Here is a 24,795-nt window from a genome sequence, read left to right as displayed (position 1 = left end):
AGTTCATGTTCCTTCCATTATACTACGTTAAACCTGGGCCAGGACTTCAGTTCTGAATTTTTAGCTGGCAGAGTAGCGACTAGAATAAGCAAAGTGGCTGATTGCTGGCTTTTTCCATTACCTTTAATTCCGAACCATTCTCTACCCTTGAGCCTCTTCTCCCAAAGTTGTCCTTTTTTTTTTTTCTTAATGTTTGTTTACTTTTGAGAGAGATAGCATGAGCTGGGGAGGGGCAGAGAGACAGGGGGACAGAGGATCCGAAGTAGGCTCTGTGTTGTCAGTGGACAGCCCAACACGGGGCTAGAACCCACGAATTGTGAGATCATGACCTGAGCCAAAATCAAGAGTCAGACGCTCAACCGACTGAGCCATGCAGGCGCCCCCAAATTGTCCTTTTTTATCCTACACAATCTGATCTATTCCTGTGGTCTTACTCTTATGACTTCAACTAAGCATTATTTCTTTACCAAATTTAAAGCAAAACTTATTTAAAGCAAAACTATGGCAATGACCTGTAACAACTTTCTCTTAAACATGGATTTAAATGAGATTCCTTAGATATGTTCACTGAATCCATAGAATATTATGAAGATTATTTTACAGAAGATTATTGCTAGACTAGTGTTTATTCAAGTCACACGGCAATTCTACTTTTGCACAAGGTCTCTGGCATCAGAGGGAGTTTGAAAAATACTGTATTTAGTATCTCAGAAAGATACAGCAACTCACTCCTCTGCTCAGGGCCTGTAAGTTTGGGTTTAGTTTTCTTGAATGTAAATCGCTTCTTTTTTCTTTGTGATATGCAGGACAGTTTCATTAAAAAGGCACCAAAGGAATTTTAAATGAGAATGCCTAAGATGTTTAGAGAAAAGCTGGATGTTCCCAGAATGCCAAGTTAAATTTTTTTGCTCAAGGGGTCTTGGGTATACTTCTACTTGTGGTAATGGTGGATGCAAACTTATTCCTGCTAAGGACAACTAGGAAAGGCTGTACAAAATTCAAAAATTATCCTCATTAAAGAAATGGGAAGAATAATGTATTGGAGAAGAATTACTAGACCAAGTAAGGATAGGAAGGAGCCCAGGAGAACAGTTGAGAGCTACTTTTCTCCTCGATGTGTCTGCCAGTTCTGCAGAGTTAGTTAGGAGTACTTTTGATAGCTTTGGGATTTTTAGGGCAGGGCAGTGAAATTCTTCTGTATGACACAGAAATGGTGAATACATAGTAGGCATTTGGCAAAATCCACAGAAGCATATAATACAGTTAAACCCTAATATAAACTACAGACTTCAGTTAATAATAATGCATCAATATAGGTTCATCGATTATAACAGTGTACCCACACCACTGTAACATGTTAATAATACGGAAAACTGTGGTGGGGGAGTGAGTGTATGGAAATTCTCTGTATCTTCTGTAAACCTAAAATTGCTCTAAGAAACAAGGTTTATTTAAAAAAAAAAAAAAAAAGCCTGAGTTCTATCCGAGAACAATGAATGATAATCTCTGGGAGTAAGGCTCAGATGTGTGTGTGTGTGTGTGTGTGTGTGTGTGTGTGTGTGTGTGTGTGTTTAAAGTTCCCCAGGAGAATCTAATGGACAGCCAAAGTTGAAAGTCTATCTATCTAGACCTATAGATAAATCTTGAATATACAAAGTCAAGTGACAAAAAGTTACAGAAATACATGAAAGAGTATGATTCTGTTTATGTCGTTAAAAAAAATGAAATAATGCTGTATATTGCTTCTGAATACATATCTATGTTGGAAAAGTACAAAATATGGATAAGAAGAACACATGTGAACTTTAGGGTACAAATGATATTTGAAAAGGGAGAGAAATGGGGTAAAGGAGACTCCTACATTTTCATTTCTCAAAAATAAAGAAAAAGATTTGAAGAAAACATGGAAAAATCTTAACACTTAATATGATAGATAGTACTTGATTATTTAGTTTTCTGTGCTTTCTGATATGTTTGAATTATAGTAAAAATTTTATAAGGGGAGAACAGGGATATCTCCTCCTTGGAGACAAGAGAAAGGGAGGTAAGAACTGATGATACTACAGATTGATTTTTTGGCAAGAGGAGAATAGTTAAGGGCACTCTCACACTCAATGGCTAGGATTTCTTCAGTGACTCGTAAGTCAGGCTGTGTGGGGAGTTAGTTGACTTGATTAAGGGTCAGACGAGAAGGAAATGGGTAGGGGAACTGAGTAAGAATAGACGTTGGTAAATGAACTTCAATGAAATGGTCCAGTAAATGGGCCACAAGATAGCACCGGGGGTCCCAGTGAGGTTGAAGTAAATACACAGGAAATAAGCTTGAAATACAGATTTGGAGTATTAGCATTGCTTGTGCCATGGACTTGCTCTACTGATTTCTTCTGCTTGGTGGGTTGACTCTTTGCTTCTATGAGGTACAGGAGGAAAGAGTTTCAGTTTAGTTAAATTCAACTTGATAAAGGTGACAGGCAGGATCCCATTATCAGGTAGGATGTAGCCAAAAATAACCTATAGTTAAATTATGAACTCATGGATTCTTAAAGAGAACTTTAGGTTCAAGTAACTAGAAAAGTGTTTCTTTAGTATCTGTGACTATTGCTCAGGCAACAAGGGATCTCTCTCTGTCAGAGATGGAAGGTAATGTAGTCCTTTCCTCAATTCTTTGTTAGGGTCTAAATTTGTACCACTGCCTAGCAGCTGCTCAGTAGTTTTGAATACTTCAAGAAAACAGGGAAAGCATAAAGAAATTACAGCAATCTCATTTTAGGGATCTTAGTTATGGCTCAGGTATCTTAAGATTGTGGCAAAAACTAATGTAGGGGCTCATGCAATGAGGTTCCTTAAGGAGAATTATTTACAAATATATCATCAGTGATCCACTTGTAGATATTGAAGCATCTCAAATAAATAAATCATTATTGTTCTTATCTGACCATCCATGTGGCCATGTCTGGTTATAATAAAAGGATCCTGGGAAACAAACAGGATGGTGCCTTTCATTGTGGAGAAAGGGTGGGCAAACTATGGCCTGGCGCTAAATCCAGCCTTTTACCAGTTTTTATAAATCGTGTTTTACTGGAATATGACCATATCTATTTATACATGCATTGTCTCTGGCTGTTTGTGAATTACAAATGGCAGAGTTAAGTGGTTTCAACAGAGATCATATGGACTGCAAAGCCGTATTTGCTGATCACTGCTATAAAGGATGCTAGGTAACCTCTGAAGCAAAAAGGTAATATTACCATCTGGAATTTATGCAATTATTAAGTCTTACTATCAGGAAAAGAGATTATTACTAATAATTTTGATCATACAACCTTAGATATATGTCTGGTACTTTGCATTTTATAATGTACCTTTTTTTTTTTTTTATATATCTTATATCTATGATCCTTAAAACAATCCTGAGAGTTAGATGTTGTTTCACGGATGAGGAAATTGAGATGGCTCAAGTTAAGTGGTAGAGTCTGTACTTGAATCCATGCCTTTTGACTGATGTCAAAGGATCTTTCTTCTACCCACCAGATGCCGACTTACAGCACTTGTCCCCCCCCAGCCAACAAATCTGTTCTGGTAAGAAATGTTACAGAACTGATCAATTAAAAAAACATTTTAGAGGGCAGCATTTAGGGAGCTAATCACTAGAGCACTCTGAAATCCTTCCAGTGACTAGACTCAATCCAACAAAACACCCTGCATTATAAACTAGATTGAAATATCTCTGGCCATAATTTGTAAACAGCCTGGTTTCTTTTCATAGATTAAACAAAAAAGAATCTAAATGGCAATTAGAGGATTATAAAAGAATTGTAAGTGCTCAACATCAGTGGTCATTAGGGAAACACAAATTAAAACTACAGTGAGATAACACTTCACTAAAATGGCTACAATAAAGAAGACAGACAGTACCTAACAAGTACTGGCACAGGCTTGAAAAAATTGAAATCCTCATACATTGTTGGTGGGAATGTAAAACGGTGCAACCACTTTGGAAAACCGACTGGCAATTCCTCAAAACATTAAACAAAGAGTTACTGTATGTCCTAGCAATTCCATTCCTAGGTATATATTGAAGAGAAGTGAAGACACGTCCACGTAAAAACGTGGACACTAATACTGCAAATGTACTAAATGTCATTGAGTTATTACTTTAAAATGGTTAATTTTATTTAAGAAAAATCAAAAAAGGGGAAAATCTGTAAGCTGATGTTCATAGCAACATTATTCACAATAGCCAAAAAATAGACACAACTCAAGTGTCCAACTGGTGAATGGATGAATACAATGCGGTATATCTACAAAACAGAGTATTTGGCAATCAAAAGGAATCACGTGCTGATACATGCTACAACATGGATGAACCTTGAAAACATGCTAAATGAAAGGAGCCTGACACAGAACACCACATACTGTATGATTCCATTTATATAAAATGTCCAGAAAAGTCAAATCTATAGAGAGAAAGTAGACTGATGGCTGCCAGGAAGTATGGGGAGTACCTTCAAGTGGGCATGAGGTTTATTTTTAGGGTGATGGAAACGTACTAATGGTGGTGACAGCCACACAACTCTGTAAATACGCTAAAAGTCACTCATTTGTACACTTAAATCGGTTACTTTTACAGTATATGAATTATATACCTCAATAAAGCTGTTAAAAACAAAAAGAATGAAAAGGGCTTCCTTGCCAGCCAAATATCGAGAATTACAGACCTACAACCTCATATTTTTAAGGTCGTTAATGACATTATATGTAATTTTTCATGAACAAAGATAAAACAAAGGGAATTTAAAATATATTGGAAAGAAATATAAATCGGACTATATGTCACTGCTGACTGGAAGTTCTACTGGTTATAACCATAGAGTCTGTATTTGACTTTTCATGACCCTCAACTGACGGGGACTGAAAAATCTAGGTGTCTGGGAGAAGCTAAATTGTATCAACAGGGAGCTGGGGCGCCTGGGTGGCTTAGCCGGTTGAGCGTCCGACTTCAGCTCAGGTCATGATCTCGCAGTCCATGGGTTCGAGCCCTGCGTCGGGTTCTGTGCTGACAGCTCAGAGCCTGGAGCCTGTTTCAGATTCTGTGTCTCCCTCTTTCTCTGACCCTCCCCTGTTCATGCTCTCTGTCTCAAAAATAAATAAATGTTAAAAAAAATTAAAAAAAAAAACAGGGAGCACTGTGCATTTAAAGGACCCTGAAAAGTGCGCCATCAGGAAAGCCATAGTGCGAGTCTACATTCTTCAGCCCACGGTCATGTCATCACCATATGGTGCACACCTGAGTATTTATGGCCTGAATCACACATGGAGCCAGTCTTATCTCAGGCAACCATGTTGTCTGCAGCAACGTAAGATAAAACTGTGTCAATGATAGGAGTGCAGGGTTTAAATGTAGGTTTCCATGTATTGGATATAATCATACTAGGTCAAAGACACTTCGTACCATTTATCTGTTAATGTAGTGTTTATTTTATACAGAAAAGACAGGAATCAACTTCTCTGCATCTGATCTGAAGCAGATGGTGACGCTAAATGCTAAAGTGTTTAAAGGGGGTAATGCTGAATACTTAATGTTACTTTCCTATCTAACTGAAGGATAATGATCTCAGAGTTTGCAAAAGGAGCAGACCCTTTCTGGTCCACTTGAAGTTGGAATGAGACACCTTGCTTGTTATTTTAGTCTCACTCTGCTCCCGCTAAGTAAGGTCACTGGGTACAGTCATTTTTGGTACAGTGATTTGTTAGATACGACAATTATGATTCAAATAAAGGACGTGTCACTGTGGGTTTCACTTCTATATGTCTGATGAACAGGCTTCTCTGGCTGTGCGCTTATATACTGGGAAGAATTTGCTAGGCTCTTGGAGTTGCCCTTAATGCCATTTTCTCTCTGAAGAGCACTGTTTTATCTTTAATAGTATCCCTTGGGGGAAGTCCAACACAGAGAACTATTTAAGATACTAGTATTTCTCAATCCTGAGGCAGGAAGAGCACTCTAAAGAGACTGTGGGGATTGGAGGTAGCAGATGCAATGGCAAACTGTGGGCTAGAAACACCAGGAGAGCAAATTTCTTTCTTGACTTTTGTACTTTATCCCACAACTGTTACTTAGACTATAAGTCCCTTGAAACTAGGGACTAGTATCTTTTTTGCTTTTGTATCCCTAGGACCTAGGACAATGCCCAGGTAAGTGCTGAGGAAACACCCGAACACACGCATACACAAATGGACAAATCCTGTGCCCTCTTCTGGGTCCTCCATTCCAGCCTTGTGGATGTTGAGAGAGGGAAGCGGATGCTATAAAGTTCTTAAATGTTGTGAAACTACTGAGGGAACAACTGGGATTGTAATTTGAATGGCGAACAGAGGAGGTAGCCCAAAGAAAGGTTAATGCTGGCTCCAGATAAACATTTTGAAAATCATAGCACCCAGAATATGAAAAAAAATCTTCATAAAACAATTACAAGAAAACTGAAAGAATAACTGCTCTCAGCGATTTTTTCTTTCTTTTTTTTTTTAAGGCATTGTGAAAATCTGCAACTGATTGCTATAGGACATGGTAGGTCATATATAGAGTACACATATGTATGTGTATATGGCTCTTACCTAAATGATTATACATGTACATGTCCCAAAAAGCCTAGCAATCGGCTAAACTGGGAGAAGACAAATGTCATTCTCTTCCCAAAGGTCTCTGGAGGAACAGGCCATAAATTTTAGGAGATGGAACAGCTTTACAACAAGCAGGGACTATAAGAAAATGACAGTAGCTTCACACACACAGTGTTAAGGAAAGCCTGCTGGTGATGGAAAGAGAAAATTCTTCAACTTTTGTAATTACCTTAAAAATGTGTGCTTTGAGGATGTGATGTCCCAGCTCTATAGTCTGCTGTCGGTTTAGTTTTCCTTCTTGGCGGGAAAACCAGAAAGCAAGTAATGTGTGACCACTCCTGCAAAGAAAAAGAGACTCATTTTAGAATTTTAATGCTCCAGTTCTGTGTTGGTGGGGGACTGTTCAGGTCTAGCCATACCTCCAGGGAAACTCTGTCTCATTCCACCAGTTTCTTAGGGAACAGCACCTGATGCTGGGCAAATAATGGCTATTGAAAGGTTCCTCGCTTTTACCAGTCCTTTACCCAGATCACATGTGTGAATACCACAAAATGTCATTTCTAGTTGGCTTGCACCCATCCCACACACAGATGGCATTAAAAGATTCATTTTTATTTTCTGTCTCTGTGAACTCCTCTTATTTTACCCGTGCTTTAAAATGTCAGTGCTCCTCAGGATCTCCTTTCCGGTCCTAGTCTGTCCTCTCTCCATTAGCTCATCCATCCTGAGAGCCTTCACCACCACCTGTATCTTTTTCTCAATCTAGATTTCCCAGACTTATTCCAATCAATATACATCCAACTGTCTACTGGATTTCTCCACCTGGAGGTCCCGCAGTATCTTAAGCTCAACATGCCCCCAATGGATTAACCACCTCTTGTCCAAGTGAAGTTGTCTTTGATCCGCCTCTACCTTTCCCCCAGCTGAGAAAGGGCAGTACTTTCTTTTTGGTACAAGGCTTATAGACTGTATATCTCTCTAGTACAGTATCTAGCACAGTATTTCTTGCTCTCTCCTCTACTTGACTGTAGGTTTCCTAACAGCTTCCATTCCCCCCATCACCTTGCTAATGGGTCCCTAATCTCTTAAGAGAAAACCCTCTTTTCTGCCTCTGCATGTTGTCTTATCAGCCCATGATACCAGAACTGCCATGGCTCTCTTGCAATCATGTGGGCATCTGGTCAGAGAACAAAGATAACAGAAGGGCTAAACTGAGAGAATTACAGAAAAATAGAGCATAAGCCCTGACTATATGACAATCAGAAGCTGCCTAAAGCTTGGACTTGTTATATGAAGTAATACATTTATTTGTTCAATCCATTTGAGTTGGAATTTTCTATTTCTTCTAGCTCAAAGCATCCTAATGATATATTCCTTTAAGTGTCAATGTATGTGTGTATACGTGTGTGTGTGTGTGTGTGTGTGTGCGTGTATTCATATTTATGACGGAAATTCTGAGTTATTTATATTCGCTGGAGTGCCTAACACAGTGTATTGCATGTACAAAATTTTCACTTTTTTTTTTTTTTAACATTTATTTATTTTTGAGACAGAGAGAGACAGAGCATGAACGGGGGAGGGGCAGAGAGAGAGGGAGACACAGAATCAGAAGCAGGCTTCAGGCTCTGAGCCATCAGCCCAGAGCCCGACGCGGGGCTGGAACTCACGGACCGCGAGATCGCGACCTGAGCCGAAGTCGGACACTTAACCGACTGAGCCACCCAGGCGCCCCCAAAATTTTCACTCTTATGTGGATCCTGAGAAACTTAACAGAAGACCGTGGGGGAGGGGAAGGAAAAAAAAAGTTAGAGGGGGAGAGAGCCAAACCATAGGAGACTCTTAAAAACTGAGAACAAACTGACGGTTGGTGGGGGGTAGGAGGGAGGGGAGGGTGGGTGATGGGCATTGAGGAGGGTACCTGTTGGGATGAGCACTGGGTGTTGTATGGTAACCAATTTGACAATAAATTTCATATTAAAAAAAATTCTCAATACAATTTTTTGGAAGCAAAGCACATCTTTGGGATGTGCCTTCTTGCCACATTTGCTCTGGCCTGTGGGAGCCGTGGACACTTAGAACTGTCTCTCTTCACCCCCACCAGGCTACTGGTTAGTAGAATTCTTTACGCCACTGGTAACAAAACTCTTCTATTCCTTTCACTTGGAGTATCATAGAAGAGGGAAATTAAATCATTATCTCAGCTTCAAGCCTAATTAATTAACCAAAAAGAAGGAAACAGCAAGTAAATTTTCATTGATGATGCTTCCCTGAGAAGTGGCCCAAATATCTACTGGATGGTTTTCTCTTGTGTTGAACGTTGGCTACTCTGCCAGGTTTAACATCTGGAGAGACCTCATACTAAGTCTGAAAAACAAATGCATTTTTAATTTCTTCTTTGATTTTTTTTAAGCTTCAGTAAAGAATCTCAATAATAGGGTATGGGCTAACTCCCATCTTACAGAGGAATCATTATCGAGAGATTTCATTCCAAAAAGACTTTAAAAAGAACTTTTACCATGTTCTAACCTTGAACTTCAAGAATTTCTGAATTCTAGTGGATACCGTGCCAACTTACTTGACTGGATAAGATTAACCATAACAGAAAGGAAGTTATTTAGTTAAAAGAGTGTCTCAGAGAAGTGTAGCCTGCATGGAATCATCAGTATCATCTGTAGGTATGAGCTCAGATTGTTTCACATTCACAAAACCTGGAAATTGCTACTGAACTTTTATTTATCCTTAGAAAGCCCAATTTAGTTGGTAGGCTATTTTAATAGGGTACAGGTTAAGTGAGAATGACATGAAACATTTATTTTTTTATTTATTTATTTTTTTAAAATTTTTTTTTTCAACGTTTATTTTTATTTTTGGGACAGAGAGAGACAGAGCATGAACGGGGGAGGGGCAGAGAGAGAGGGAGACACAGAATCGGAAACAGGCTCCAGGCTCCGAGCCATCAGCCCAGAGCCCGACGCGGGGCTCGAACTCACGGACCGCGAGATCGTGACCTGGCTGAAGTCGGACGCTTAACCGACTGCGCCACCCAGGCGCCCCGACATGAAACATTTATAAAGAGCCCTATCTCAAGTTCTCAAAACCCTATCCAGTTATTAACATTGAAATTATTGCAGCCTCTCTGGTGTAAGAATTATTACTTTGACTCATCCGTAGACTCATCTACATAGTACTAGGACCCTTGAATACAGGCCTCTGACCTACTCCCGATGCTTCAGGCCATTAATGAGAAACCATGCCCATCAGGGGTAAGATTAAAAAAAAACAACTCACATCTGAGAAGGAAACGGATTAGACACAGAATCGACATTGCCCTCGTGCTTTAATTTTACTACCATAACTGAGAAATCCTGGTAAGATGTTTGCATTAGTATGCATTTCAGCTAGCTAGAGATGACAATGCTTCCTTTTGCTGTTATTGATCTGGCATCGAGGAGAACCAGCAAGCAATACAGGTCAAGGAAAGGATGAAGGTGACAACGGTAATTCGTTTCTTTTTTGACACAAGTATATCCCATTATTCACAAAAATGGTTCTGAATAGTTCGCTGGACACAGAGTTTATAGTGTTCAGGACACGAAGGATAATAGCAATTTATATTATATGCTGGCATTTCCATTTATCCCTTATTGTTCTGATAAGGTGTGGTGCCACTGGCTAACCTACAGTCTGAATGTGTTACACTACACATGTCTGTGTTTATTGCTATTTTTCTAATTATTTGTTCACTCTCAAACCTTACTCCTTTTGACTCCTAGCCTCACCATTCTCTAAGATCACCAGCAGCCTCTTCATTGGTTGCCTTTTAGCCTTTGAGTTTTGTCTTTTTCTTTTTCTCCCCTCCAGCATCAGGCCCTATTAACTACCTCCCCTGGAACTCTCTTCCGACATCTGTGACACCACCCTGACACTTCAGCTCCCATTTCCTTCCATGATGTAACTTCTCTGCTTTATTTTCCATTTCCTCTCATATCATAGGTCTCCTGGCTCCAGCTCTCACTGCAGTGAGATCTCCAGCACAGACATATTGTTTTGCTTCTCTAACTGCCTGCTGGATCCTTCTACCTTCAAATGATAATTCAAATGACCTGTCATATGACATTATTTGAAGCTTTCCCTCAAATCCAAATCCCTTTAAGATTTATTTTTTAATATACTGCCAATCACTCAGACATAAAATCTAGCAGGTGTTTTCTCCTCTCTTTATACTTTCTCTCTTGGACAATTGCAAGAGCCTCATTCTTCCCACTGCCTGCTCCTTGGCCCATGCCAATAATCTTACAGTGCAGAAACCTGGTAAAAATGCTGCACAAAATTCTTCAGTGGATTTATACTTCCTCCTAGACAGAATCTAAACTCCTTAGCATGGTATTCATGGTATAACATGGTATAACTTGTCCCACATCTATTTCTCTGTTTTTACCTCCTTACCTTGTGCCTCTAATTTCAGACAGAGTAAATTATTTTAGGGTTTCAAATGTACTTTCCCTCCGCCTGGAATTCCCTTCCCTGTTTAGTTCATCAGGCCAACTATTTCTCCTTCCTGAAGTCTCAGTGCACAGCATCTCCTCTGTGAAGTCTTCCCTGGTCCCACCAGATGCCCCAGGGGCTCTTCCCTTAGAGTCTTGTTGGTACACACCTCCATCACACCTGCTGCAGCACGCTGTCTGCATGCCAGTCTTCCTGCGAGACTGTATGGAGGCTGGAAGCCGTGTTGTCTCCAATATGTACTCTTAGGTAATAGGAACACATATTTAAAGAAGATTGAATTCGTAATACTGTGAAGTTGCACACTACCTTGTGGTTTTAAAAATACTTTAATGCTTTCTTAGATTCTCACAAACACCTAGGACTAAATATTACTCCTAATATTATGGTGGAAGACTGAGACTTGGCAAGACTGAAGGACAGCTCCCAGCTCACAATGCTGGGATATAAAAGAGCTGGGATGAGAACCCAGGGTTTTCTGAAACCTAGTTCTGTTAGCACACTGACGAGATTAGCAACTTGGTTTTCATTCGTGTGAAAAACGGGCATATTTGTGTGAAGAAGTCAACCAATGTAAAGAGCAATGTATTCATTTGTACGGTATAAACTCTGAATCCTTAACATAATTAAAATCAACAATTAATTTTGACATTTTTTGATTGGCATTTTGGGAGAGACTAGCTAAGAAATAGAGGGAGCTCTCATCAGTGTGACATGATTTTATGCACGACTGAACACAACTGCGTTTTCCCTCTACAATTAAAGATGATGCTAATCAAAGTCAACTTTATGTGGGTTCAAATGTGGTGATAAAGACCAAATGGAGGGGGGGGCAGTGGTGAAGGCAGTAGAATGATTTCCACATAGCTTATATAACAAGGTCACCTTGTGATTCAAAGTTCCATTGCAGATTTCCCTGTCTGAATTCACAGTGCTGCCTCTTCATCTGTGAAACAAAATTAAAATAGACCTATGTTCAAATCCTAGTTCTGCCACTTGGAAAAGCTTTGCAACCTTGGAAAAACTACATAACCTCTCTGTAAGAAGGGAACGGTGTTAACTACCTCTCAGGACTGTGGCAAGAATTAAGTGAGCTATATTAAGTGAAATGTGTTCTATATTTCTTTTACATTCTCCATAAGTAGCACAGTGCCACACTAAAGGAATGAATATTAACCACACATGACTTTAAACATATTGGAAGATGACTGTGCTCAAACAGAGCTTTCATCTTTAATGTGTGCAGCAGGGTGAAATGTGAGACCTTATCCTTAACCTCAATCCTTACCCCTCCATGCCTTGACCTCAATAGCTTCACAGCCAAAAGATAAATCCACAGATTAGGGAACAATCAGTGGGTATGGGTGCCATACACTGTTAGTCAATGCAGGAAAACTTGGTAGTATAATTTTAGGCAGAGTGGGGGGATAAGGACAGAGCTAAATAGTTCCTAAGAAAGAAAGTAAAAGTTAAGCTAACAGGACGAATAGAAATTTCTCATGTAGACCAGAGGTTTTTCAGGAGGATGTTAAAACACATATTCACGATGGATTTGCTTTTAGGTATTTTAGCGGAGAACCAATCACAGGTAAGAGTTGAAGATTCTTCCCCCAGCACTGTTGCCTCTCCTCTATCCTGGATGTTTATGTTCTGACAAAGGTACAGAAGGTAGTATCCAGAATAGCAGAGGGTAGATCCTACCTCCATTCCCCTTTGCAGGCATCAGCAGCCCCTTGATATAGGTAATTGGAGACAAGTGATGCCAACCCTTGGACAGTGGCAGATTATAAGGCAGTGAGGTGCTACTCTTACATGATAACCCTGCTTCCCTATGCCTCAAGACTTCAGAGCTATGGGGTCCTTTAGAGAAAAAACCCTTTCTAAAGCAAGAATCACTCTCCCTTCCTTTGGCCCATTTAACAGTTTGGAAATTGAAGAGCAGTTGTTTTACACAAAATACACAATGGCTCTATGTTTGTTTTTCTAACAGATTTTCACTTAGCACCCCAGGGAGATAGCTAGACTTAAAGGTTCTATTTGTAGTAGGGGAACATGCTAACAAATGGGCTCAAATATGTCCAGCATGGATGTTTTCTCCATTGTTCTAGTCATAGGCACTGACGTGTAGTCACATAGATTTCATTAGTTCTTATGAGGAAAGTCGATATACAACATGCTAGTGTTTCAGAGAAACATTACTTAGGTAGGTGTTTTGATACTCTTCTGTGCAGTGCTCACATGTGATAAAGCAGTAGAGTTACAGCCCGCTGGCCAGGCATTGCCTACAATCTGAAGCCAGCTTATCTATCTTACAATTTGGGTGGAAATACTGTGTGCTACTGTGGAATGTGCGTATGGTATAGAGGTGGATGTGGGGAATTATTTAAGGAGACCTAGTGAGATTGGAATTATGGGACAGAGGGGGACAGCTGCCGACGAAAGATCTGTGCTCTCTTCCACAGCCAGTAGCCGTTGCTAGGAGGCAGCTACTCTGCCAGGAGCCTCATGTTCACATTCAAGTGCGGTTGCAGAGTTCTGGCTAATGGAATGCAGGCAGAAATTATATTCATCACTTCAGACCTGGCCCAGAAAACTTTTCTCCTTTGACTTCCATCATCTTACTTTCTCTTGTTTCTTCTTCTAACTCTACTATTCCCCTTGTAAATTATTATTATTTGGCTCATCATTTTCTCCTAGCATTTATTTTCTTCTTTTTTTAATGTTTATTTATTTTTGAGAGAGAGACAGACAGAGTATGAGCAGGGGAAGGGCAGAGAGAGAGGGAGACACAGAATCTGAAACAGGCTCCAGGCTCTCAGCTGTCAGCACAGAGCCCGATGCGAGCCCACAAACCACGAGATCATGACATGAGCTGAAGTTGGACGCTTAACCAACTGAGCCACCCAGGCGCCCCTCTCCTAGCATTTAAATGAAACTATTCTCTTCTCATGCTTCTAAACTTCCTGCTTTATACTCTTAACTTGGGTGATCTTGTTTAGTCCTTCAGCTGCTATCGTCTACTTATCTGCTGATAATCCATCACTCTGTGCTTTAAATGTTCTCTTTCCCTATTTTCCAAAGTCACATTGCTAAACATTCCTGTTCATCTTCCTTGGAGGTAATTCATTATCAACATGTCCAAAACAGGACTCACCTTCGCCCCATAAGCCTATTATTCTTCCTCCCATCTTTGCTTGTGCTAGAAGCCCTCCTCCGTCAGAATGGTGTATGTTGGTCAGTAGCTTCACTCCTTTCCATTATTCAAGATAAGTTTTGGGAGTCATTTGTGAGCCCTCCACCCTCACCGTCTACACACAAAAAACGACCAACTGCTTTTTAAGTATCTCCAAAATGTCTCTCTCACATACACCTTGGTCTCTATTCTCACATTGTAGGTCTTGGCATTTCTCACCTACGCCATTGCTATAAACCTTACAACAAGTATCTCTACTTGTACTCTCTCCTCTTCTTCAACCCATCTTCCATATACCACTTGTCAGGGCTATTTTTCACATCATCAGAGTTAAATGATCATTGTCTCCTCTTCCTTAAAAAGGTACAGAGACTAGGGGTGCCTGGGTGGCTCAGTCGGTTGAGCATCCCACTTTGGCTCAGGTCATGATCTCACTGCCCGTGAGTTCAAGCCCCACCTCGGGCTCTGTGCTGACAGCTTGGAGCCTGGAGGCTGTTTCAGATTCTGTGTCTCCCTCTGCCTGCCCCTCCTCCACTCATGCTCTGTCTCTCTCTGTCAAAAATAAACATTAAGAAAAAAGGTACAGAGACACTCTGTTATCTACAGAATAAACTGTGAAGTCTTAAACACAGTATTCAAAGCTTTTTTCCTAGTGACACTTGTAATCATTTTTTCTGACCATGTGTCTTACCTTCTAATCACATGTTCTCACAATTCCCCAAAGACTTTCCTATCTTTACACCTGCTTTTTCTCCTGCCATGACCTTTTCTTGCCTGTCTATAGTGCTCTCCCACTCCCATTCCAGTGCTTCATGGAATCAACTCATCCTTCAAGGCTCAACTTGAGCATCACCTCTTCTGCAAAGTATTTTCTCTTGGTCCGGATTCCTAGGGTACTCTGTAGTAAGGCACAATTGTTGGTTGCTCATGACTTCCCTTTAGAAGGTAATGGCTTTAGTGTTGGGTGGGATCTCATTCACCAAAGTTTCTCTGGCTGGCAGAGTCATTGGTGTAGAGTAGAAGTTCAACAAACGTTTCATGAAACGAACACATGCTAAGCAGATGGGCTCAAGGAAGAGGAGCACAAGGACTTCCAGATCTGCTTTCTAATTCACTCCCACTGTGGCCTTGAATTTGTGGGCATCTACGTTGCCACTGTTCGACTGTGAAATGAGTAGAACCATGACTCAAATATTGAGAAGAGAATGACAATCCTCTTTTTCATCTCTCATCTTAAAAATGCTGCCCACAGCCACACTTTGGTGGATGTTGCCTTACAGTCTGCTTGTTGCTGTCAATTCTCAGCAAATGACACCCACACATCTTTGCAAAAATTCTTTCTTCCACCTTTAGCTTATCAGCCGGTAACTGCTTTGGCATGTTCTTGTCTTGCAACCTGAATACAAAATACATCTGTAGTCAGCCTGTCCTACTGTTTCATATTCAGTATGGAAATGAAATGAAAGGGCCTGATGAAAGTAAACCATAGGTAGTGGACTGTAAAAGTCAAGTGTGCCCAAGATACGTCTTTGTAGAAATGGGTGGAGCGGCATTACTTCTTTTTAAACATGGAATCTGGATAGAAATTTCCTACCACTTTGTCCCCCAGTTTCCAACTGCCCTTCTGTTCTGTTAATGCATCACCGGCCTGAGGCAAATGGACACTTCTCCTCAACAATGAAGTCTTTAGGCAGTTGGCAGGACTTCGCGAGGCAGAAGAGCTATGACTCCATTGAACTGTCACAGTTTAAAACAATAACAGCAGGCACTTAAGATTTATCATTTATCTCTTCCTCCCCCATGTTGCTCAGCTCTTTGTTTATACCCCTAGCATAGCACTCTGCCTTGATTTATAGCTAGTTATAAATGTGTCTATTAAAACCACTAACCTGTTAATTCCTGGTAGACAATCTATCTAACTTGTATTTGTATCCTCTGCAGTGCTTAACACAGAGCCTTGAAAATATTACTTTATAAGTGCTCACTGAATCCTTGCTGAAATGCATGGCTCCACTTACTCCTGACACACGGTGACAGAGTGAACAAAAGACACTGTCTGTTGAATTGCCAGAAGAGTTTCTCAAATATTTTTAGTTGTAAGCTTAAAATTAGTACCACTTATCATTCCTTTGTTTACTTATTAATTCGTTATTTGAAAAAACATCTACTGAGTGCTTACTGTGTGCCAGATACTTATTAAGCGTTAGGAAGACCAGGGTGAGTGTGACGGAAAAGGTTCCTGTCCTCATGAACTCACATTCTAGAGGGCAAAATGGACAATATAAACAAGAATGCACATATAACAAATTAATAATAGATTGTGGTAACTGTTAGGAAAAAAGTATATAAGCTGCTATGATAAGGAAAACAAGGAGGGACTTACTTATATAAGGTGACAAGTGGAAGTCTCTCTGAGGAAATGGCATTTTAAGCTGCGATCTGAAGGAGGAGTGAGAGATGCTGCCATGTGACAAGCCAGGGAAAGTGAGCTCCAGATGGAGGGAACTGTTAAGTGCAAAGGCCCACAGGTGGGAGAGAGCTCAGCAAGTTCTAGGAATTAGCAGATGATCAGTTATGACCAGAGTATCATGAATAGGAGGGAGAATGAATGAGCTCAATTTAAAAAGGTAGGCAGAAGCTACTTTTGTTGTACAGGGCTTTGAAGAAGCCATGAAAGGATATTCAGGAGGAGGTTACATGGTTGGATTTGTGCTTAAAAAAATTACTTTGGCTGCTGGTGGAGAATGGTTTGAAGGGGAGACCCATCAGGAGGCAAAAGCAGCTCAAATGAGACCCTAGGGTGTGGTCCATAGAGGTGGAAATAAGTAAGTGAATGCTTACAAGTAACATTTGAATGGTAGAACCAATTGGGTAAGCTGATGGCTGCAGTCAATACATGCCCCACAGCTGGGGGTTCTTACAGTTGGGAGGACAGAAGGCTATTAGGGTTGATTTTACCAAATGTGGAGAGCTCCTTTTGAAAGTCTCTAGAGACCGCTGAGGAAGTTGCTGTGCTCACAAAAAAGAAAATGTGCTGTCTTATCCCCTTAAGCTGGCGATAACTCCCTCTGTTTGCCGTGCCACTAATCTTGGTTTGACAACCTGGGAAAGCCTGTGGGATTCCCATCTTTTCATTCAGCCATTATTGCTTTAGAGATTCATTAACAGGACAAATTAGCCTCTATTTCTGACGCTACTTTCAGGATCAAAACTGCCTTAATCACTTGCTCTGCTTCTCCCAGTTTAGATTTTTAGGTAAGTTGTTTTAACCAGTATTTGCTATTCAGGGCATACCCACTTAAAAAAAAAAAGTGTGTGTACCGACACACACACACTTTTCAACATATAAAGCAACATTACTATCTTGTACCAAAATCAAACAATATAGGGGAGTATAAGTCCTTCTGTGTTTTCTTTAGTTGACTCTTCTGCATGCCTGCCAACTCATAAAATAATGCTCTCTCTCCATCTTCTCATAAGCAGAACTATTTCTCTGTATATTTAATAACTTAGCAAATTTCACATGAGTTTTTATGGCAGTAAGAATGATTACTAGGTTTTTCCAAACTGATTTTTGGAAATTTAGAAAAGGAAAAAAGTGTTATTGGTGTCCATCCTCAAAGGTACAAGAGTTTTAAAGATGGGAACAGTTTGCCTATTTGACTAATAGATGTGAGTCCCATGATTTATGCTGAGAGAAAAGAAATTTGTAAAGCTGAAGGACATTCATGCAATTGGCAAACTGGATATATTCCAAGATATACATTAGATTTCATCTAATTTCTCCCTTGCATTAAATCACAAAACCATGACCTTCAGTCACTAGAATAATACTTCAGATAGGAGTTCCACATTTAGTCTTGATGCCAATAGGGAGTTAGAAACTGGATTAGACAACACGGAAAAAAATTATTGGAAAATTAGGCAAATATCCAATAATATATCCTTGAAATCTCTTCATGGAAGCTACATTCAAACCATAACAGAAGAATTCAGAAGACTGAATTCCCCTTAGTGACAGAAAAGAATTAGAAGTGAAGCAGATGTAGACCCAGAACGGAGATTAGAGAGTTAATATTTCCAGGCAGGTAGATCACCTCCTGATAGTCAAGTGCTAGTAGATGTTTGGTACACCACCTTTTTCCTTGTTTGAACTCTTCCAAACCCCTCCGAAGGGCTGATTTATTCCCAGACCTTTTTTTTTTTTTCTTCCTTCCAATATTCCATCACTTTGCTGAATTCTTCCCTAATACTTCTAGAAAGCACAGAGCCCATTCCCACTTTGAGGGGTTGTTGTGGGAGCCTGCAATGGCTATCAGTAGTAATCTAGAGTTTGTGTTTCAGTGATGGCAAGGTTGAATGTCATCCTGCCTGAAGGCTCATGTTTGGATTAAAACAAACAAATAAACAACATCACCATAACCGTTTATGGTTATCTCAGGCCGTGTATTCTATAAAAAGCCAGGCTGTGCAGGTCCTCCGCACAGAGTTAGTTTTCCTTTTTAGGGAGAATGCTTTCTTTTTTAACTTAGGCACATTGATTCTTCTCCGACACTCTGCTTTGTGGCACAGATTTTGGAGCATCAGGTCTCCAATGTGTAATTCATAGACTAACATGACCAAAATGATGAGGACAAATCTTAACAGACCACGTATTATAAGACATCAACTCTGGTCACAAAGAATTAAGTAAATACTCAACTACACCCACAAGGAATAGGTAGGATTTGTGCAGCCCTTCCCCTTTTTTACCCGCCATAAAATTTATTTCTCTTAGTTTGAGGAAATCAGGTCAACCCAAATTAGGCTCCCAAATCATAACCTCATCAGGTTGTATCAGCTCAGTACTCAAAAAAGTTCACAAGCATCATGTGTTTTATTAAAAAAGTTAAAAATACTGAATCTTCTAATCTTGATATAAAAATCTTACATATATATTCCTATATATATGTATATATGTAAACATTGATCTGTGAGCTGTTCCTGTGGAATGGGAGGCTAGATACTGTGAAGATAGAGATGGTGAAGAAAGGAAACAAAAAAAGAAAGGGTGTTCATGCAGGGCTAGCCTAACGCTGTGCAGAAATGTTAAGCAGCACAAGGCCAGCAGCCCCCAACTGTTTACTCTCCCAGCCTCAAATTTCAACGATCAAAGTCATTAATAGGTTAGATAACAAAGACTGATGACTTCTTTTCTCAAACGCCTTACTTTAAATGCACAAGTTGCTTCAAATGGGTTTGCTATCTCCCTCTTATTAGAATAGCAGAGATCAGTTTATAAGATTAGTGAGTTAATCTGATATCTCAGTGCCCATGGGAATAAAATATAAAATGGATTAATTTCAGGATATGACAGTGATGAATAGTGGGAAATGGAAAGCTAGAATAAGGTGGTGAGGTCTGAGGTTTGTGAGGGCTTCAAGAGGCATATTTTCATACAGAATGCAAGTCTAAAATCTTAGAGGTTCTGATGTGATAAAAGATTTTTCACTCTGCTTACAGTTGGATACACACACACACCCATCCTGTTACCAAGTTGAGAAAGGACATCTATAACTCATCTTCCTGTGACAGTTGTATGTTTATGCAACACTAGGTTATTCCCTCTGGGATGTCAGTTATCTGCCCTGATCCTGGGACAACAGGCTGTCTGATACTTAAAATAAGGAAAACTCTATCTTGGCTGTAGCACTGACCTTTGGCTCTATTTCCTCTTTCCAGTACATCCTCAGATTACTGACTCTCTTCAACTTAGCAGAAGTACCTCTGTGGGTGGCCTATTTCTGACGAGGATCAACTACTTTTTGGCTTCACAATACAATATTCTCATCTGTGTCTAATTCCCTAATAAGGTCGGCAAGTTCAGGGCGAACGAGTGAGTGTTGAAAACCCAGGAAAATGGACTAGGAAAAATAGAGATGTTCTGTCGCCTCTGAGAGTTCTCCCTACACTGAGACAGGCATGTCGGCACTGGCTTATGTAATGTGATTTCAGAGGCACAGAGTTGGTCTCTCTGGTCTACTGAAATACATGAGATGCTCTAGAGAGAAACTAGGGAGAAACTGGAGAGCAGAGGGGGAATGTACGGGAAGTAGAGGCTGAAGGCCACAAAGACAAACCCTGCTTTGAAAGAGTCCTGTTAATCAGACTTGCCTGAAACAGAAAGCAATTACAGTCAGTTTCTTTGAAAGGCCAGCTTGGGCTTTGCCAATAGCATTAAATTCTTAGTGAATTTCCATCTCATTGACCCAGGGGGCCTCAAGCTCTAAGATCAATACTTTAGTAACAAAGCTGGTGCCAGACAGTGCTGGGTAGAAGGCTGAATTCCAACTGAAATGAAATGTAAGGTAGCTTTTTTGATAACTCCTGGTCCTACTATTTTACTCTTTCTGCCATTAAGTGATATATGATGATCCCTCAGCAGCTCTGAGTGTTATTTCATCACAGGGAACAGACTACATAGCGTCTGAAGTTAGAAGTGTTTGCTTGTCCCAGTGTATCAGCTGGTTGCCAAAATGCTTCTAGTTAATAAATCATGTTGAGAAGGTAATCCTGGAAAGTCATGATATGGCAGCAACAAACCATATTTTCTCCTTTGGGAGCCCCTAAGGGTTTCACCTGTTGTAAGGATACGGTTGATTCAGTAGAAACCTGGCTGCCTTGGACCTCAGCTTTCAATTCTTTGAGATGTTCCAAGAAGAGAGGGAGCAGATCAACTAGCAAAGTTCTCTGGAAACTGGTTTCAAAGTCTTCATTAGGCAATTCTAGATTGGTTTCTTTTTCTTAAATATGTGGTTGCCAACTCTGTGTATTAAGCGTCATGGCAGTACTAGTGGGATTTATAATAAAACACTCTTGGGAATGCCATACAATTCATAGAAGAGACTCAGACTCAGTGGGGGTTTTTTTTTTTGTTTGTTTTATCTTTTTGCTTTTTTTTGGTTTTTGTTTTTTTTAAAATCTTGTGCCCCTGAATGCTAACAGCAGAAGACTACTTACTGCTGCCTATACAATTAGCCACAGGATTTAGTTGAGGGCCTATTACTGCAAAGAGATGGGAGGAAAAAGAACATTCTTTAAACACTTTCTTCATACTCTGTACTATTCTAGGTACTACATGACCTCACTTAATTCTCAACAACTTTAGGAATTATTATCTCTTTTACATAGATAAGAAAATTGTCTCAGAAACATAAAACTCTCTAAAGGTCACAGTCCCTAGAAGAAATTTATATGCAGGTAATGACTCAAAAATCCATGTTCTTTCCACTATAGCTTGTTTCTTTAAAAGTTTCCCTCTCAGGAAAATACCACAAAATCTACTGCCTGGCTTAATATCTTCATCAGAATCTGGAACTAATTTTCTAATGAACCGGCATGAAGTAGGCCAAGCAGCATGCCCACAAGCACAGTTGTGTGTAGTCAGGCCGGGTGAAGAACATGCCAGGAGAGAAATAAAACCCCAGCATGGTCAGAGTTGAGTCTCTCTGGTGAGTCATGGACAGAGGCCCAGGCAAATTTGGTCCCTCTTCTTTTTAGCCAGAATATACTCTGCATCTGCCAGCTATGTTATTGGTGTCTTCTTTGTTTCCAGGAAGTCAGGGATAGATCTGCTTTTGAAAACTTTATTAAAGGAGTAAGTCTTTTAAAAAGGTTAGTGTGGAGGAGTAGAAAGCACTCCCCACTAGGATGCTAGAGATCTAGTTCTACCCAAGGGAATGGGAAACAGTTTCATACCTGGTCTGGTTTGTTGAGCTGAGAACGATTATTAAGTCAGGGTCAGGCTCATCAGGAAAGAGTGCTGGGGATGCGTGGATGCAGGGCAGGGGAGTGGTGGCACATACCATATATTTGCCATGCTTTTTCTAGTCCTTCCTCCTTTCCCCCCACCTATTAACTCGATGACCTCCAGCACTGATTCAGCATCTTAAGGCCTTTGTAGTAAAACGGGGACGGACAATGGCACCTTATTCATCTAAAGGTAGAGCAGCTGGACCAGCTGATCTCTTCAGGTCTGTTTCAGCTGTGAGGTTTAAGATTCCATTTTCCAGCACAAATCTTAGCATGGGCTGGGCTTTAATGGGGTTATTCACTGGTGGCTTTGACAATGGTATGGCTTTTAAAAGTGTAATCGTGATTTTAAAATGATTCTGCTCTAAGCCAAAGAGATGAACAATATACCAATTCTTTTCTTCATATCTGAAGAACACGAAGGAAGTGTGTTAAATGGCTAAATTAACTATAGCCTGGGTCCACTAGCACAGAGAAATTTACAAATATACAGGAATTTAGGGGAGCATTCTAAATATCTATGCAGATTTTGTGTCTTAAAAGTAACATTGTGAGGAAATAAATTAGTTAACCTCATTACAACCTGGTCTGGAGAAGAAACGGAGATGATGTTTCCTCTGTGTGAAATGTTCAATGAAGAACACTTCTCACTGCTTTCAATACCCATGCTCCATGCAATAAATACAAAATAGGCTCAGAATTGCTTATTACAGGTCTATGGCTTACCTGGGATCACAGAGAAATTTGGTTTTCTCTCCTTCTTCTCTCCAGATAAGCCATTCTCGAAAAGAAGGATGTACAAACATACGAGTCATGTCTCTGCGCTTGATTAGGAACATGGAGAGGTTCTCCATTCTCTGCTGAAAATCCTCCCATTCTAGGGTGCCTTCAATGCTACCAGCATTGATGGCCTGGAAGATATGTTCATCAGTCAGTGGGTGCAGGGAGGCCACTGCCACATTCAGGAGAGGCATCACCCGGTCAAAGGAAGACTGGGTTGGGAACTTCATATTGCACTGGAGTAAATAAACCTCAGAGAGTGAAACAGGAACTACTTTGTAGCTAGAGCTCTTTAACACTAGATAGCCTTTCTCTATGAGGTCAAATGTGAGTTTCAGGTATAGATAGGACCCTTGACTGAGGGTCTTGAGATGAGAACTGAGTTTGCCAAATGTAGTATTGTCCATTTTGCCATTAAGTGAAATGTTATTCTGGATCTCTGAGCTGCTGTGTATCCGGTGCAGGATGTAAGCCTGCAGGTCCTGGTCTATGGCTTCATTCTCTTCTAGTCGATCCAAAAAAATCCTATGGAAAGGCAGCAGCTTGGTAATTTCCTAAAACAGATGGAGAGAGAGAGAGAGAGACAGAAAGACCTTCAGTTTCCCCTAACTCTTGTGATCAATTGTGAGGTCCACAAATTTATTCTAAACTTCTGAGTGGCCAAAGAGGGAAATATGATTAAGTATTAGTATCCACAGATTAAAACAAATTAGTTGCACAGAAGCGACATAATTTTTCCTTATATTGAGACTTGAGATAATTTTTTATGGGTCTTCATAAAGGGTACTTTAGGAGTGATTCAATGGCCAATATTCTACATAACACTCCTAAAATAAATAGAAAATGGAGTGCCACATAACTCTTTTGCTTTAATTTTTATCAGTGTAAACCATGGCATGATGTAAAGTACAATTCAGTAAGAGAAATGTCTAAGGACTCAGAGAACTCCATATAAACACATACCTTTCTAACCTTCCTAATAAGATGACTACATATTAACGAAGGCTTTCTGGAGATGCCTTACACCAAAGGAATACTTCTAATAAGCTTGGTACCTTGGTGCTCTGCTTGGAAATTATACTGGGGAAAGGTTGTAGGGCTTTGTGGTGACTCATGCTCTGGGTTCCATCTTTTCTTATCTGTGTACAGACTTTGGTCCTGTAAGTATCCACTTTCTTGTTCTGCATCAATTTCTTCTCCTACACTGGGTCATACAGACAAATGACACCTCAATTCCTCCCTCCGGCTACTGTCCTATATCTCTGTTCCCATTTTTAGCAAAACTTCACTGGAGAGTTTTCCCTTCTTCCTAACTCTCATTCCTCCTTCCCATTCTGTCTTGCGAGCAGACCTCAACCACATCACTTCACTCAAATGGTTCTTGTCAAGGTTACATGTAATCTTCACCTTGCCAAACTCAATAACCATGTTTCAGGGCTCACCTTGCTCAGCCTCTCAGTAGTGTTTCACAGGGCTGGTCACGCCTTTTGAGTCACTTTCTGCAGCTTGCTTCCGTAGCATGCTCTCCTCATTTTCCTCTTAGCACACCGGCCACTCCTACCAGCCTTTCCTGGCTCCTCTTTCATTGCACCCAGGGCTTGGGTCTCCACTCCTTTCTCCTATTTAGCCACCCTCACTCCCTACAATAGTTCTTTGGTCCCATGGTTCTAAATATCATCTACTTGTGGGTGAGGCCTAACCTTGTGTTTCCGGCTTAGTCCTCTCCTCTTGAGCTCTCATCATATACCTATGTCTACTCAACATTTACACTTGCATGTTGTGTAGACAAACCTAATGTGACCAAATCAGAACTAGTGCATTTCCCCCCCACCACAAAACCTTCCCATGTCAATAAATGACCCCATCACCAAATCACAGGAGGTCTCTGGGATCTTTCTCTTTTCCTC

The 24,795-nt window shown here is 40.3% G+C and overlaps 1 protein-coding gene across 11 annotated transcripts in view; it reads right to left on the bottom strand.

Annotated features, from left to right (window-relative positions):
* TANC2 (tetratricopeptide repeat, ankyrin repeat and coiled-coil containing 2) overlaps positions 1-24,795 on the bottom strand; it is a 377,119-nt gene that overhangs the window by 47,866 nt on the left and 304,458 nt on the right. For all 11 annotated transcript variants that reach the window (XM_086687668.1, XM_086687670.1, XM_086687671.1 and 8 more), the window contains 2 exons: positions 22,835-23,442; positions 6,851-6,959 (listed from right to left, as the gene is read on the bottom strand). In XM_086687668.1, the coding sequence (XP_086543794.1) occupies positions 6,851-6,959; positions 22,835-23,442 (717 nt within the window). The remainder of the gene's footprint in view (positions 1-6,850; positions 6,960-22,834; positions 23,443-24,795) is intronic.

This window comes from Puma concolor, chromosome E1 (genome assembly GCF_028749965.1).
Source record: "Puma concolor isolate L17-30 chromosome E1, mPumCon1.1.hap2, whole genome shotgun sequence".
In the NCBI taxonomy this organism is placed as follows: Eukaryota; Metazoa; Chordata; class Mammalia; order Carnivora; family Felidae; genus Puma; species Puma concolor.
The sequence above is the reverse complement of the archived record's forward strand: the minus strand, read 5'-3'. Positions and strand labels throughout refer to the sequence as shown.